General features: G+C 38.3%; 1 protein-coding gene across 8 annotated transcripts in view; it reads left to right on the forward strand.

Annotated features, from left to right (window-relative positions):
• Positions 1-248: 248 nt before the first annotated feature.
• Positions 249-17,593, forward strand: part of Kif6 (kinesin family member 6) — a 390,004-nt gene continuing 372,659 nt past the window's right edge. For 6 of the 8 annotated variants that reach the window (XR_013425183.1, XR_013425184.1, XR_013425185.1 and 3 more), the window contains exons 1-3: positions 249-416; positions 4,444-4,553; positions 9,967-10,041. Coding sequence is in view for 4 of the 8 variants with exons in the window: in XM_040282597.2 (XP_040138531.2) it covers positions 351-416; positions 4,444-4,553; positions 9,967-10,041 (251 nt within the window). In the remaining 4 variants the exon portion in view is untranslated. The remainder of the gene's footprint in view (positions 417-4,443; positions 4,554-9,966; positions 10,042-17,593) is intronic. The other 2 variants (XM_078020070.1, XM_040282601.2) reach the window with 2 other exon arrangements.

The following is a 17,593-nucleotide window of genomic DNA, read 5'->3' on the forward strand; positions in this document are numbered from 1 at the left end:
ATAAAAAGAGGCGAAGACACGAGGAAGGAACGGGTTAAGGAACCAGGCAAGGTATACTAGGCACTTATCACTTCTAACCACTGTCCCCAGAGCCCTGCCCACGCGCAAGCGCACTGCTCTCCTCTCGGCCCCGCCCCAACTCCACCCCTCAACCTCTCCCTGAGGGCCGTCCCTCCTGGTCTTCGACCAATTAGGGAGAGGAGGCGGGGTCCTGGATGCCGCGGTGCTCGTTGGGTAGTGTTCCTAGTTACTGTTGCTAAGGCTGAGGGGAGCGGGAGGTGGTGGGAGTAACAAGTTTTGGAAGCTAAGGCCTGAAAGAGGTCAAGGGTCAGTGCAGAGCCAGGAAAGAGATGGTGAAGCAGACGATCCAGATTTTCGCGAGGGTAAAGCCCCCTGCTCGGAAGCAGCAATCAGGGGTACGGCGGGGTCGCCAGCGCGGTGGGGCCTCCAGGCCGCGGGTGTGGGGCACGTGAGGGTCCGGACCCCGGGAGAGGGCTCGGCCAGGGCGCGGGTGCGGCCGGGAATCCCGCACGCCCTGACCGAGAGCCCCTGCGGCCACGCAGATGCCGCTGCACGCTGTGAGGGACGCGACAGTCACCCAGTCCATTTCCACCCCTCACAGCCCTGCGGCCGCAAACCCGACACAGAGCACTAGTGCCCACGCAGGGCAGGCTCGCCTGTTTGCGCACTCACCGAGACTGCGCCTCAGTCATACCGGGGCATTTACCGCACCTTTCAGGGAAACTGTCACAACTCCATACACACAGGTACACTGAAACGAGTTTTCCCACTGGGGCAAAATATGTGTAAGAGATGCATGCTTCTAAATGTCTGAAATGATACAAATATAGACAGATACACAAAGCATACACATATTTAATACTTTGCAGTCAGTGGGCCCTCAGGAATTTCTTGTCTATATTGTCATTCTGCAACAAACACGTGATTTCGATGTATACTCATTGTAGATATATTTATGCATCCTGACACACAGAATAACATATGCTTCATTCAGAAAACATCTATGAGTATTTTACTAGGTGCTTTCTCTAGTGTGCTAATTCAGATTACAAAGAATGTTAAGTAAGGCATTAATCTTGGCTCTGAGCAGAGATACTTTGTAATCTTCTTAAATGTTTCAAAATAGTGTTTTCTTTGCCCAGAGGAGAATATAGGCATTCTTACCAGGTCTTGAGAAATTGCTACTTGACCCGTGCTTTATCTGCATTTTTTTGATCCTCTCAAGAACCCTGCAAGGTGGGTGTCATTTCCCTCATTTTAATGAGGAAACTGAGTCTCTTGGATTAAATAATGTGACCAGAGTATCCAGCTGGTGAGTTGCAGAACTGTGATTTTAATTAAGGATTCCAGCGCCCCCTCCTCTAAGCTAGCTATTCCTGTTTCAGGCAGGAAAAAAAAAAAAAAATCATTCCCAGAGTGAGAATTTAGGCAAGGGCAACTTGAGTCATACTTGTTAGTTCCTAGAGTAGGTATTTTATTTATGTTTTATTTCCATCCCATATCTATCTATCTATCTATCTATCTATATATCTCTATATATCTCTATATATATTGTGTGTGTATGTGTGTGTGTGTGTGTGTGTATATATATATATATATATATATATATATATATATATATACAATGTTTATCATCATGATGATGATAACTCTTTTTCTTGTAGAATACATTAAGCAAAAGATGCATAAGAAGACTCAAAGAACATTTTGTTAAAGATATAAAGCAGTATGGGAAGAACCATAGTATCTTCCTATTTATTCCTTTATTTTACAATCACCTACACAAAGATTTTCTTAAAGTGCGTATAAAACGCATGTAAAAAGTATATTGTATGCAACATCTACCCACAGAGTCTTGACTAAAAGCATTGAGTTTACAGAGACTTTGCAGTCAAAAGCAGATGCTCTAGCAAAATGAGAAGATGAGTAAGGCTGGAAAATTGATGGAGAGGCCTGGATTTAATATTGCTATCTTTCTGTCTGTCTCTACCTGACATGTGCTCTATCACTCAGCCACATCAGCAACCCCTAACTTTCTCTTTTCTTAAAATGCAGGGTTTGGCTCTTTTAATGTGCCTCCTTTCCCACTTAGATGAGTCTAAGACATGGATTACTTGATCCTCCAGAGGTACCTTTAGATGTCGTGTTGCATTTCATGGTATCAGATTCTTTGAAATGTTACATGCTACATTCACAAAAAGAATGGGAATGAATAAATGCAGAATTAGTATATTCCTATTTTCCTTTAGAAACTCCATATTTCAGCACTGGATCTTTTTGTCTACAAAAGATTGTATGATTATTTCTCTGACTACAAATGCTATTTGTAGTATTAAACCAAGAATGATTCAAAGGCTGTATATTAACCCTATTCCTTAAGACATATTAAATTATAATAATTTGTAGATTAATAAAGAAGATATATTGTATGGATCTGATAATTTTAGCAATGGCAGCACTTTCCGTTTCTACAGTGCTTTGTACATTTCGAAAACATTTTCATATTTATCCTTGCATTTGTTCTAAAAAATAACTAGCCTATCTTAGATAATAAATATTTTTACGACTAAGAGTAGAAAGCCAGTATATTATACTAAGTTTTTCTGGTTTTCTTAATGACTCAAGATTGGCTTAATCAGAGTAAAGGGGGGTGGATAGCAAGGAGCAATGGTTCCTACCCATCAGATTTTTTTTTTTGTCTGCTGAGAACAGGTAGAAATAGATTTTTAAAAATGCATGCCACTCCTTACTTTTGCATGTTTGGTGTTTCACACACTCCCTTCACTTACTTGTAGTTATTAAACTGTTTTTTTGGGGGGGAGGGAGATTTGGTAATGTAGTGCCCTATAGGATATACTTTGAATGCCTCTTGAGAAAATCTAGCCAGAAAGCCTTGAACCTGGTTCTCGTACTTTCTACAATTTTATTTTACAAAGCCACTTTTGTACCTGAAGTTTTCACATTTTAAATGAGAGGTTTCAATAAAAATCCACTTAGGAAATTATTCATACTTTTGGAGGTTCAGGGGGACATTTACTTGCTTAGGAATATGACTTTCCTCCCATAATCAAGCATCTAAATGGGTCTTAAACAGGAAGTATTGCCTGTTAGAAAAAAATTTTATTTCTTGGTGAAAGACCTTTTTTTAAAAAAATCCTCTAAATCTAATGAATGATTTTTTTATGATGCATTACAAAATACTTCCATTTCCATTACATCATTTGGTGCCCCCAGCAATCTTGTAAGGGAGGGAATTCTGTTTTTCTCATTTGCTTTATGTACAAGGAACCTTGATTCTGAGAGTGGTGGCAGATCACACAGCTGGTAAATTGAGCTCAGTGTTTGGACACTAAATATTATGCTTTTCCTTCTTCCACATGATTTCTTTATAGGCTTGAGTCTTGGTTTTCCTGGCCAATAAATAAAGAAGTAGGTAACCCAGAAGAGAACCAGAGAAGGTTACAGTGTAGGGCTTTGATTAAGACCTCCATTTCCATATCAGCTTAGAGAGGCTAAGTGATTTCTCCCAGGTCACTTGCCAATTAGTGGCTGGGCTGGGTTGAAAATGACATCAAAGACATGAAGTACATGTATCTTCTGAAGCCCCATGTCTTATCAAATGTCTGAATATATTTTATGGAAACTTGGGCTTCTTTGAACATAACTTAAATTTGAGCCTTCTCACAGCTCTGTGAGAAGGCTCAGATTATTCTCATTCTTGTATCTGTGTCTAGTAGTTTTTAAATACTCAGAAATGCTTATTGTTATAGTAAAATGTTATTTTTGATAAATACCAAAGCAATATGTAGATAATATGCTACTTTCAGGGCTATTTTTGAGTGACAACAGAAACATTCAAATTCTCAAATTTGAGTGTTTAGATCGTTCAGAGATGATCTGAGTTTTTGTTTTGTTTTGTTTTCTGTTTGTTTGTTTGTTTTTTGGTACTGGGGATTGACACAGGGGCACTCATCCACTCTGCCACATCCCTAGCCCTATTTTTATATTTTATTTAGAGACAGGGTCTCACTGAGTTGCTGAGTTCCTTGCTGTTGATGAGGCTGGCTTTTAACTTACAATCCTCCTGCCTCAGCCACTGCACCCAGCTGATCTGAGTTTTGATATAGCATTGATTCAGATTTTTACCTCTTGTTATGTTCCATATATTTGTCTGAGTGCACACATTTCAATGAGGAAAATTATACTGTTTTGACATTTTATCTTTTTTTTTCCCCCTTGGAACTAGGGGTAGAACCCAGGGCTTTTTGAATGCAAGGCAGACAGTTTGCCACTGAATTACTTCCCAGTCCTTGACATTTTATCTAAAAGTACAATTTTATACCATTATTATGCAAGTCATAATAACACAGTCATAGTTCAAGCTGAGATTTCACCATTTTATATTTATTCTTATATTTACAGATTTATTCCATAGATGATGATGAAAATTTAACACCTTGCTTGGAAATTATCATACCTCGTGATCTGGCAGATGGATTTGTGAATAATAAGCGAGAAAGCTACAAATTTATGTAAGTTTATCTTTCTTTTGCTTCATTCCTATTTCATTATTGGACTAGCTTTTGTCCTGCGTTAATATTCTCTGTGAACTCATTAGCCCCATTTCTTGTGGAGAAAGTAGTATGGCTGTCTCATTTGGAGGAAGAACACAAGTTCACTGCTGTGCTTAAGGTTGAAAGAGGACATATTTCTTTATCTGAGATTATATTCCAGGATTTCAGCCTTTCTTTAAGCTCTGTTTATCTGATGTTATCTTTTCTATATTCAGCCTGCTGTGTTTTAGCACTTACAGGAAATTCCAATGAACAACTAAACTTTTTTCAAGATAAGACCTTTAGGTATAATCTTGTGTACTGTTTGGGTAAGCCTTCTTTAAAATATGATACACAGATTGCATATGCACATACATACACTTGATATCTATGCTGTCCAGTTAATAGCCATAAGCCACTTGTGGCTCTAGAGCTCTTGAAATGTGTTAGTCAACAATTAGATATCAGGGCTGCTGATATGGCTCAGTTGGTAGAGTGCTTGCCTTACATGCACAAGGCCCTAGGTTTGATCCCCAGCACCATAAAAAAAAAAGATATTTTGTAAAGTATAAAATACATGAAGGCTTTTTGAAAGCTCAATATGTGAAAGAGAAAGAGAATATGAACTATGTTAAGTTTTTCATATTATATATTGTAATGATAAAATTTTAGATGTATTGGGTTAAAATATACTACTGTAGTTATTTTCACCTATTTTGTTTTACTTTTTTCAAAAGCCAAGCTCCTAGAACATTTTAAGTTACATATATGCTCACATTTATGGATTACATTATATTCCTTTTGGGCAGTGCTGAATCATAGGGTCTGGGTGGAAAGTACCAATGGGCCACCCGTGGATAATCACAGTGCCTTTGGTCTGAATACTTTTATAGTAGCCAGTCTTTGAATTTTGGAGGATTATGGATATATATTTCACACTGTCTTTATTCTCAAATTTCAGGTTAAGGCATTTCTTTTGATCACCACCTTTGATTTCTGGAGAAGTTTGAGCTCAAGTTAAATGCATATGTGATCTCTAACACAAATTTTGGTGGTAGATTTCTAGACTTAACTGAAGGAATCCTAATTATTCACTTGCATCTATCTCTAGACTATTTTGAGACTATCCTGCCCTGGCCTTTGGACAAAACTGTCGCAGACACTTTAAAGTTTTGTTTGACTCTCTGTGTCTGTCCGTCTGTCTGTCTGTCTCTCTGTCTTTCTCCAGCCCCCACCCATGCTTCCCCTTGCCTTTTCTGTCTTTTTCAGTGCTGGGGATTGAGCCTAGGGCCACATATATGCTAAGCACACACTCGCTACTAAGCTACACCCCCCAGCTCCTCTCTTTTTCAGGTTCTTATTTGCTCTTATTTTTTGGCTCATAGAGAATTCTCCTTGATCTTTGTATCTCTACATTTTGTCTCTTTCATATATATCTCTTTCCACACTTACCCTATCTTCTTCATTTGTCTCCTTTTACAGCAAGTACAAGCAGGATTGCTAACACGTGGTTGTGTAGTGAGGTGTTCCTTGCCTTGTCTTATGAGATCCCCGTTGCCTTTCTTTAACTCCTTTAAGAAGCATCCTATAATACATGATTGAATTTTGCAGAAGGGGCATTCTTCTAGAAGATGTAAGCCTGCTACACACCTAAATAGCTATGACTTCATGGCAGTTGGTAGCTGGTCTAAGCCAATCTCTATAAAGCAACACTTTGTTGAAACATTTGATTCAGCATGATCCCATTATTTTAAGAACAACTGATCAGGGCTGAGGTTATGGCTCAATGGTAGAGCAGTTGCCTAGCATGCCTGAGGCACTGGGTCTGATCTTCAGCACCACATTAAAAACAAATAAATAAAAAATAAAGGTATTAAAAAAAACAACTTATCATATCTTTATCTATGGATCCTTTCTAAAGTATTCTTTGCATTTTATAGAAACAGGGCATTTAAACATATATTTATGGAAAGAGCACCATTTGCTTATATTTTAGATCTCTGAATTTAAAATATTGGTTTTAATATTTAAGATAAAATAAAATATTCAACTTATACATATATTCAGTGATAAATATTTAAGCATTTTGAAGGCTGTTTTCTCCTAAGAAAACTCATTCAATCAATAAATATTTATTGACTACCCACCATATGTTGTGTTCATTGCTAGGAATACAGTAGGGAACATGCGCCAAAGCTGCTGTTCTTCTGGAGCTTATATTTTAGTGGGAGGAGACAGACAAGCAAATTAATAAATGCATGTCAGAAATTGTTAGGTGCAATGAAGAAAAGTAAGGCAGGAAAGAGAGGAGAGGAAACCAGCCATGCAAATAGCTGATGGATGAGAATGCCAGGCCAAGGGAATAGCACGAGCAACGTCTCGCAGGGGGATGGACACAGGTAAAGGGATCTGTGGGGCTGGAGTGCAGTGAACAAGGGGGCAAAGGGGGAGAAGAGAAGTTGAGGAGCACAGAGCGAGCAGATCATATAGAGCCCTGTGAGTCATGGTGAGCACTTGAGTTTTTCCCTTAAGTGCCGTGGAAGGCAAGGGAAGGTTTTGAGCAAAAGAATGAAATGATCTCACCTAAGTCTTAGCAGGATCACTCTTGATACAGAATGCAAGGAAAACCAGACTAGAATTTATGGTAGCTTGGGCCAGGGTGGAAATGTTAAGAAATACAGTGTGCCTTCTATATCTGCAGTTCTTCAGTTCTGATACACAAATCCAAACACCTGTGGATTGAAAATATTGGGAAAACAAACAAAAAGGGCGTATTGAGCACACATAGACTTTTTTCTTGTTTTTTTTTCCCCTAAACAATATAGTTAACGACTATTTACACAGCATTTACATTATATTATGCATTCTAAGTAATCTAGAGATGATTTAAAGTATAGGGGAGTATGTGCATAGATTATATAAGGGATGTGAATAGATCCCCAAGGATACCAAGTGATGACGGTAATTGGATTATGGATGTATTTTTGGAGGTCACAGCTGGTAAAATTTGCTAGTAGATTGAATATGGAGTGCAATATAAAGAGAAAGAGTGAAGGGTGCCTGAAGGATTTTGGACTCAGCATTTAGAAAGATGGAGTTGGGGTGGAGGGTGAGGAAGGTTGCAGGAAGAATGGTTTGGGGTACAAAAGGATCAGTATTTGCTGAGTTTGAAATGGAGTTCAGAAAAATCCTATCTAACATCTTAATAAATGAAAGGACCTCCTAGAAATCAGATATCTCCAGTTGTGTCTCAAGACATGTTACTGATGGGCTTTAGGACCATGAGTAACTACTTCATCTCTGTGGATCTAAACTTCTTCCTCATAAGCAATTACACAGAACTGATAGAATCTCTCCTAATTCTGTGATTCTGTTTTGCTCTTGTTGTTTTCAGAAAATAGCTGATCAAAATGCCTTTTTAGATTGCTATGCCACCATGTCAGAAAAAGTAAAATATTTGGGATGATACTATTTTATCCTTAATGTACAATTAATGACTTATTAAAGTTTGATGCCAAAATCCTCATTCTAAAATGGGGCGGGCCAATAAACAGAGGGCTCTGAATTGCTTGTGATTCTATCATCTGCTATTGTAAATAGTGGAGAATGTCATGTTTTCCCAAGGAATTCACTGTGTTTTATAGGTAACTTCTCACCTAAAGCTCATTAAAAATGCTTGGTACATAGATACTCAGTATATATTTGTGAAACAAATAGATTAGTAAATGAATATACCATAATTAATTATTTTACAAAATATATCTTTTATAGTGCATTCTGTGTTTGATTCAATGTCTTCTTTAAAACTCCTGCCATTTCTTGATTACGTAATAGTCAACATAGTTCCTATTATGTAAAGACATGTGGTCAGGAATGGCTGATTGATTCACTCAGTCATCATCAGCCTGATAAAAGAATCCAGCTAGCTTTCTGAACCACCCGTCTCTTCACAGGCACCACTAGGGGTCTGTACTAAGATGTCCTAGTGGACCATGTTCTGAAGAGCATAGAGAGACCTGTGTTATGTCGACCTCTCTATAATGCTGGTGCTCATAACTGAAGCTGTTTTACACCTGCCAGGTTTTGAGAAGTGGTCTGAACACATTGAACAGTAAAGACTGCTGTCTAAAATCACATTGCTGGAGAAATGCCTTAGGATATCTCCTTGCGTTATTTAATTTTCAAAAACAAATGTGGTTCAGCTATAGGGATCCTTTGAAGTTAATTTTGGTTAAAAACAAATTTCTTAACGTTTTATATTTCCAGTCCATCTCTAGACACCCTTCTGAAGTCCCTGGTAGTGAAAACAGGTTTACATGTCACCTACAATCTCCACTTGGATTGAACAGATGTCAATTTACTTGAGTAGACAGGCATGTAGACCAGAAGTTCCTGTGCTACTCTGAGAGCTGCTCAGGATGTCCTCAAAGTGTTTGTTTTAAAGTTTTTGCTTTAAAGTTCTCCTTTCTACAATTTTTATTTTGAAAAAATTTAAATATGTAAGGTGGAAGAACAACCCAGTCAACATTCATATACTCTTTGTGGGAGATTCACCCTTTGCTAACATTTTGGTTGGTCTCTCTGTCCCCCCTCCCAGCCCACCTTCCTTTTCTCATTATTGCAATGTTTTCATGGGGGCCATACATGCTAGTAGTACCTCACCTCACTGCAAAAGAATAGATGTGTCTCCTACCCAAATTATTCCACTGTGCTTGCAATCCATCAGAGTGGCACCGGAGAAGAGTGAAACTGACACCACACCACCTCCCATTCCCCGGTCACTGCCAATCTAATAAAAAGACTTTTCTTTGTAGAACAGATATATCTTAGTTTACTTTTTGACTTTTGAATCTTGGTCAATAAAATCAAACAATGCCATCTTGAGAATTGACATTGTTGATACTTGTACCTAATTAGTGAGACATAAACTTCAGTTCAATTTAATTTTTAAATTAAATTCAATAATGATACAATTCACAGTTGCCCCCATTTTCTCATAGGTCAGACATCAGAAGTTCTTTGGCGGTTTACATCCTGTTCTTGGGTTTCCATTTCATGCAGTTATCTGAATTTGAACTTGATGCCAATTTTAGACACTGTCCCTCTTGAGAGCTAAAAAACACACAGTTTATTATTTGGTTCAAAGCTGCTGCAGCTTTTCAGAGGGATTTATTGTGCAGATCTTGTCAAAGCAATACTGTTTACCCACCATTTGTATACAGGAGTACAAGAGCACAGTGTGGTGGAACTACAGGACAAACATTGTGTTAAGTTAGGTAAGCCCGATGATGTAAATGTGGGGTCATTTACAAAGCTTTAGAAAAACAAGATTTATTAATCCAATAGTGTTTGAAGGCTCAGCATTTAAATAATTACCACTTTCACATTGCAGATTTCAGAGGATTTTTGATCAAGATGCAAAGCAAGAGATCATTTTTGAAAACATTGCCAAACCAGTTGCTGAGAGGTAGGATTTCCCAGATTTTCTTCAGTGGGTTCGTGGTTTTTCATCTTGTCTTCAATTCTCGGATAATTGTGGTCATGTGCTTCAGTATACCAATTATACACTCAGGCTTTAGGGCATGTAATGATGAGAGCATTAATATCTTCTGTTCATATAGCCGTTTGTTTTAGACTTAAATTCTGAGCCTCAAAACAAACCATTGTGATAGAACAGCTATTGTTACTCCCATTTGCAAAGACAATGTGAATTGAGGACTGCAGGAATGGATGGCACTCACCGGATGGGGTTGCCAGACTAGTGGTGGCAGAGACCTAGATCGTTTTGAGTTGTTATTCCAGTGCCCCTTCCTTAGTTCAATATTTCAAGCATATGGTTAGATGGACAAGAAATAAGGTATGTGTGGCATTTTTTATCTTTTTTTGTTTGTTTTTTGTACCAGGGATTGAAGCCCGAGTACTTAACCACTGAGCCACATCCCCAGCCCTTTTTATTTTTTATTTAGAGACAGGGTCTTGCTGAGTTGCTCAGGCCTTGCTAAGTTGCTCAGGGTCTCGCTAAGTTACTGAGGCTGGCTTTGAATTCCCAATCCTGCTGCCTCAGTCTCCCAAACTACTGGGATTACAGGCATGTACCTCCTCACCTGGTTTATGGGTGGCATTTGAGAGGCCTACTAATGATTGGCTCTGCTCTACCTCAGGTTCATTTCATAGTTTGGTCCATTTGCTTTTATATATCCAGACAGTTCCAAGCTTCTGACTACTAGAACCAAACTCTCATGAAAATACAGAATAAATCAGAACGACAATTTGTTAATATATCTTGGCTAAATCCCCTCGGGATTAGACACTCAAGCCCCCTGATAAGTACACTGTCCTCTTGTAGGGAATCTACATGGAAAACTCCACTAATAAGGTTGCTTTCTGATCCTGAAATCACATGGATAATCCTAATGACCTAATAACCCCCCAACACATCCATCTTTACAATTAAGATGAAAAATATATCTATAAATGCACCCAAATTCAATTTCACTCATGAGTATCCTCTTTTTGAAAACATTGCTGGAAATACATTGCTTCACTTTGTCTCTCCTATTATGAATCTTGCTCAAACTGTGTCCTTGTCTTTTAGTACTGTCTTCCTTCATGGGTAAAGTACATTGAGTAGGCTTTCTTTCAGTTATAACACAATCCAGTTATAACACAATCCTCTTTAGATCTGGTTTCCTTGATTGGATCTCAAGCATTTCTAAATTCCCTTCCTTTCAGTAATCATTTGTGTTAGGCGATTTCTCAGGTGGCTGCTCTTATGTTTATTTTGAAACTTCCTAATATTATTCTGGAGGGGACCTCATTTGTTTCATGGATGCCCAGGTCTTCTTCCTCCCACTCTCGACTCTCTCCCACCTTGATCCCACCACCTGCTCCAGGCCCTGCCCTCTCCTCAGCTTTTCTTTATGGCAAATCCATTTGAAATGCTTCACTGTATTCGCTATTCCATTTTCTCTCTTATGCCCAGTTCTTAGATTTGGGTTCCCAGTGCTCCCCTGAGATTGTTTCTGTCACAGTCAGCCATGGCTTCTGTTTGCTAAGTTTCATCATGGCTCTTTCTCAGTCCCCCCGCACTCTGGTACACCTGCTGTTTTGACACAGTTCATTATTTCACCGTCTTCACTTGGCTTCTGATGCTACACTCCTGATATCCCACTTACCTCACTAGCCCCTCCATAGTTAATTTATTTAACTTTATATTCAGTGACCATTTGCTCTTGCTGTCCCCCCTGCCTGAAATTCTCTTCCCTTAGAAGTCTGTATGGTTCCTTCCTCAGCAACTGTAAAGTCTTTGACCATTTTCCTGGTGAAGTCTTCCTTGGCTACCCCATTTAAAATGACACCTCTGCTTCACTTCCTTTCAACACTTAGCACTTATCACCACTGACATTCCATATAGTTTGATTATTAGTTTGTGTGTGTGTGTGTGCACCCACCTGCTTCTTCCAGAACAAAATCTCCATGAAAGCAGTGGCTTTGTTTTGTTCATTAACTTGATAAGGACACCCAACTCTAATGACAAGATTTCAAAAATGTCAGGCAAGAATTGTGATCAGGTAGCTCAAGTTGGTCCTAGAGAGTCATATCAGTAGGAATAGAGCATTCTATCCATAGGAAATATCCTCTTTGTCCTTTTTATTACTTTTCATCCTATATTCCATTTTCCTGAAACTCTTTGTGCTCCAATTTTTTTTTCCTACTGATCTTGGTCAGATTTATATTTCTCTATCATTCAATTGCTTTGTGACATTTTGTGTTCAGGTTGTGAGTCTGATTGACAAAATATAGCTTACCTTTTCCTCTTTAGTCAAACATAGTGTTCCTGATCTTTAATAGGCTATTTTAATTTACTTTTTTAAATTCCTTTAACATTGTTTGAAGCTCTTTCTTCTCTATTTTTTTCCATTCATTGTACATATATATTTTTCTTTTCTTGCCTCCCATTGGTTTGACCGTGCTCTTCATCATTGCTGTTTTCATTTTCTCCTTCCAGTTGTTCACTGTGTATTAACCCCTCTAGTTTAAATTAGGATCTTTAAACCTATAGGAATCTTCTCAATATCTAAACTTCCTGTTCCTGCCCCAACCCCATTGTCCCCACCTGCCCTCCTGCCTCTCCCACTAGGACCTTGGCACACTCTTCCTCTGCATCTCCTGCACCCACTATGTCCACTTTGGAGATCAAGGGATTTTTCCTTCTGAATTCTTACTAATCATCTTATTATAAACAATTATGTAAATTTATCTCTAAGTTTACTTGTTTGTTTGCTCATCAGTGTTCCCTGTACTCATGTCTGTTTCTTCAATTTCTTTTTGGTAATCATCCTCAAAAAACTTTTGGGAACTTGCCGAAGCATTTCATTTCATTTCACAATTCAGTGGCAGTTTGAGTGGGTTAAGTGAAATAAGTCAAACCCAGAAAGTCAAGGGTTGAATGTTTTCTCTCCTATGTGGAAGACCAAAAACGGGAAAGGGGAGTGGGGGAAGGCAGGGGAAATCCCATGAAAAGAGAGGAGATGTCAGTGGAGTTGAAGAAGAGGATTAAAGGGGAGGGAGGAGGGACCAGAAGTGGGAGGAACAGTGGAAAGAAACCAGCCAAACTGTCCCGTGTACGTATGTGACTAGTACCAAGTGAGTTTTTAGCTTTATGTGTATCTGTAGTGCACTAATTTAAAAGAAGACTCTAAATAAATAGAAGACCAGAAGAGTAGAGGAAAGGGAAAAAGGGGGGGAGGGAGGGGTAAAGAAAGGGGAAGTACTAGGAACTGAATGGGAGCAAATTATTTTCAATTATTTTCATCATGTCAAAATAAACCCTGATATTTTTATTAGTGCATTAGAGGTGTACATAATAAGTCCTTTCCTCTCAGAACTCTGAAGATATTGCTCCATTTTCTCTTTTTAAAAAAATTATTTATTTATTCTAATTTGTTATACACAACAGCAGAATGCATTTCAATTCATAGTCCACATATAGAGCACAATTTTCATGTCTCTGGTTGTACACAAAGCAGAGTCACACCATTCATGTCTTCATACATGTATTTAGGGTAATGATGTCCATCTCATTCCACCATCTTTCCTACCTCCCCACCCTATGCCCCCTCCCTTCCCCCTGCCCTCCCCTCTCTCCCTTTTGCCCTATCTAAAGTGCCTCCATTCCTCCCATGCTCCCTCTCCAACCCCATTGTGGATCAGCATCTACATATCAGAGAAAACATTTGGCCTTTGGTTTTTTTGGATTGGCTTACTTCATTTAGCATGATATCCTCCAACTTCATCCATTTTACCTGTGAATGCCATGATTTTATTCTCTTTTAATGCTGAGTAATATTTCATTATGCATATATACCACATTTTCTTTATCTGTTCATCTATTGAAGGGCATCTAGGTTGGTTCCACAATTTAGCTATTGTGAATTGTGCTGCTATAAATATTGATGTGACTGCGTCATTGTAGTATGCTGTTTTTAAGACCTTTGGGTATCAATCGAGGAGTAGGATATCTGGGTCAAATGGTGGTTCCATTCAAAGTTTTCTAAGGGATTTTCATACTGCTTTCCAGATTGGTTGTACCAATTTGCAGTTGTATCAGCAATGTATGATTGTGCCTTTTCCCCCACATTCTCGCCAACACTTATGGTTGTTTGTATTCTTAATAGCTGCCATTCAGACTGGAGTGAAATGAAATCTTAGAGTAGTTTTGATTTGCATTAGATATGTTGAACATTTTTTCATATATTTGTTGATCGATTGTATATCATCTTCTTAGAAGTGTCTGTTCAGTTCCTTAGCCCATTTATCGATTGGGTGATTTTTTTTTTAGTGTTTTTTGAGTTCTTTATATATCCTAGAGATTACTGCTCTATCTGATGTGCATGTGCTAAAAATTTGCTCACCTTCTGTAGTCTCTCTCTTCACCTCACTGATTGTTTCTTTTGCTAAGAAGAAGCTTTTCAGTTTGAATCCATTCCATTTATTGATTCTTGATTTTATTTCTTGCACTATAGGAGTCTTGTTAAGGAAGTCTGAGCCTAATCCAACATGATGAAGATTTGGGCCCACTTTTTCTTCTATTAGATGCAAGGTCTCTGGTCTAATTCCTAGGTCCTTGATCCACTTTGAGTTGAGTTTTATTCATGGTGAGAGATAGGGGCTTAATTTCATTTTGCTGCATATGGATTCTAGTTCTCCCAGCACCATTTGTTGAATAGGCTATCTTTTCTCCAATATATGTTTTTGGCGCCTTTGTCTAGTATGAGATAACTGTATTTATGTGGGTTTGTATCTGTGTCCTCTATTCAATACCAGTGGTCTACAAATCTATTTTGGTGCCAATAGTATGCTGCTTTTGTTACTGTTGCCCTTTAGTATGGTTTAAGGTCTGGTATAGTGATGCCACCAGCTTCACTCTTCTTGCTAAGGATTGCTTTGGCTATTCTGGGTCTCTTATTTTTCCAGATGAATTTCATGATTGTTTTTTCTATTTCTATGAGGAATTTCATTGGGACTTTGATTGAAATTTTATTAAATCTGTATAATGCTTTTGGTATTATGGTCATTTTGACAATATTAATTCTGCCTATTCAAGAACAAGGAACATCTTTCCATCTTTTAAGCTCTTCTTTAATTTCTTTCTTTAGCATTCTGTAATTTTCATTGTAGAGGTGTTTCATATCTTTTGTTGATTCCCAAGTATTTTTTAGGCTATTTTAAATGTGGTAGTTTTCCTAGTTTCTTTCAGGGGATTTGTCACTGATGTACAGAAATGCCTTTGATTTATGGGTGTTGATTTTATATCCCTCTACTTTGATAAAATTGAATGCTTTCGATTTTTCTCCATTTAGAATGATGCTGGCCTTGGGCTTAGAATAGGTAGCTTTTACAATATTGAGATATATTCTTATTATCCCTAGTTTTTCTAGTGTTTTGCACATGAAGAGATTCTATATTTTGTCAAATGCTTTTTCTGCATCTATTGAGATGATCATAAGATTCTTATCTTTAAGTCTGTTGAGTGATGAATTATATTTATTGATTTCCATATGTCTTTTTTTTGCTTTTTTTTATTGTTGGTTGTTCATAACATTACACAGTTCTTAATACATCATCTTTCACAGTTTGATTCAAGTGGGTTATGAACTCCCAACTTTACCCCGTATACAGATTGCTGTATCACATCAGTTACCCTTCCATTGATTGACATATTGCTTTTCTAGTGTCTGATGTATTCTGCTGTCAGTCCTATTCTCTACTATCCCCCCTCCCCTCCCCTCCCCTCCCCTTTTCTCTCTCTACCCCTTCTACTGTAAATCATTTCTTCCATTTGTATTATCTTGTCTTACCCCTTCTTTCCTCTTATATATCATTCTCACTCCCTTTCCCTCCCACCTCTCATCCCTGTTTAATGTAAATCTTCTTCTCAAGCTCTTCGTCCCTACCCTGTCCTTGTTTACTCCCTTTATATCAAAGGGGTCATTTGGTGTTTGTTTTTTAACGATTGACTAGCTTCACTTAGCATAATCTGCTCTAATGCCATCCATTTCCCTCCAAATTCTATGATTTTGTCGTTTCTTAATGCAGAGTAATACTCCATTGTGTATAAATGCCATATTTTTTTTATCCATTCATCTATTGAAGGGCATCTAGGTTGGTTTCACAATCTTGCTATCGTGAATTGTGCTGCTATGAACATCGATGCAGCAGTGTCCCTGTAGCATGCTCTTTTTAAGTCTTTAGGGAATAGACCGAGAAGGGGAATAGCTGGGTCAAATGGTGGTTCCATTCCCAGCTTTCCAAGAAATCTCCATACTGCTTTCCAAATTGGCTGCACCAATTTGGAGTCCCACCAGCAATGAACAAGAGTGCCCTTTTCCCCGCATCCTCTCCAGCACTTATTGTTGTTTGACTTCCTAATGGCTGCCAATCTTACTGGAGTGAGTTGGTATCTTAGGGTAGTTTTGATTTGCATTTCTCTGACTGCTAGCGATGGTGAGCATTTCTTCATGTATTTATTGATTGATTGTATGTCCTCCTCTGAGAAGTGTCTATTCAGGTCCTTGGCCCATTTATTGATTGGGTTATTTGTTATCTTATTGTCTAATTTTTTGAGTTCTTTGTATATTCTGGTTATTAGGGCTCTATCTGAAGTGTGTGGATTAAAGATTTGTTCCCAGGATGTAGGCTCCCTATTTATCTCTCTTATTGTTTCTTTTGCTGAGAAAAAACTTTTTAGTTTGAGTAAGTCCCATTTGTTGATTCTAGTTGTTAACTCTTGCGCTATGGGTGTCCTATTGAGGAATTTGGGGCCCCATCCCACGGTATGTAGATCGTAGCCAACTTTTTCTTCTATCAGATGCCGTGTCTCTGATTTAATATCAAGCTCCTTGATCCATTTTGAGTTAACTTTTGTGCATGGCGAGAGATAGGGATTCAGATTCATTTTGATGCAAATGGATTTCCAGTTTTCCCAGCACCATTTGTTGAAGATGCTATCCTTCCTCCATTGCATGCTTTTAGCCCCTTTATCAAATATAAGGTAGTTGTAGTTTTGTGGATTGGTTACTGTGTCCTCTATTCTGTACCATTGGTCCACCCGCCTGTTTTGGTACCAGTACCATGCTGTTTTTGTTACTATTGCTCTGTAGTTTAGTTTGAAGTCTGGTATCGCTATACCACCTGATTCACACTTCCTGCTTAGCATTGTTTTTGCTATTCTGGGTCTTTTATTATTCCATATGAATTTCATGATTCTCTTATCTATTTCTACAAGAAATGCTGTCGGGATTTTGATTGGAATTGCATTGAACTTATAGAGAACTTTTGGTAATATCGCCATCTTGATGATGTTAGTTCTGCCTATCCATGAGCGGGGTATATTTCTCCATCTTCTAAGGTCTTATTCTATGTCTTTCCAGCATCATTCTGAATGGAGAAAAATTGAAGGCATTCCCTCTAAGATCTGGTACAAGACAGGGATGCCCTCTCTCACCACTTCTGTTCAA

Source organism: Ictidomys tridecemlineatus, chromosome 8 (assembly GCF_052094955.1).
Source record: "Ictidomys tridecemlineatus isolate mIctTri1 chromosome 8, mIctTri1.hap1, whole genome shotgun sequence".
Classification (NCBI taxonomy): Eukaryota; Metazoa; Chordata; class Mammalia; order Rodentia; family Sciuridae; genus Ictidomys; species Ictidomys tridecemlineatus.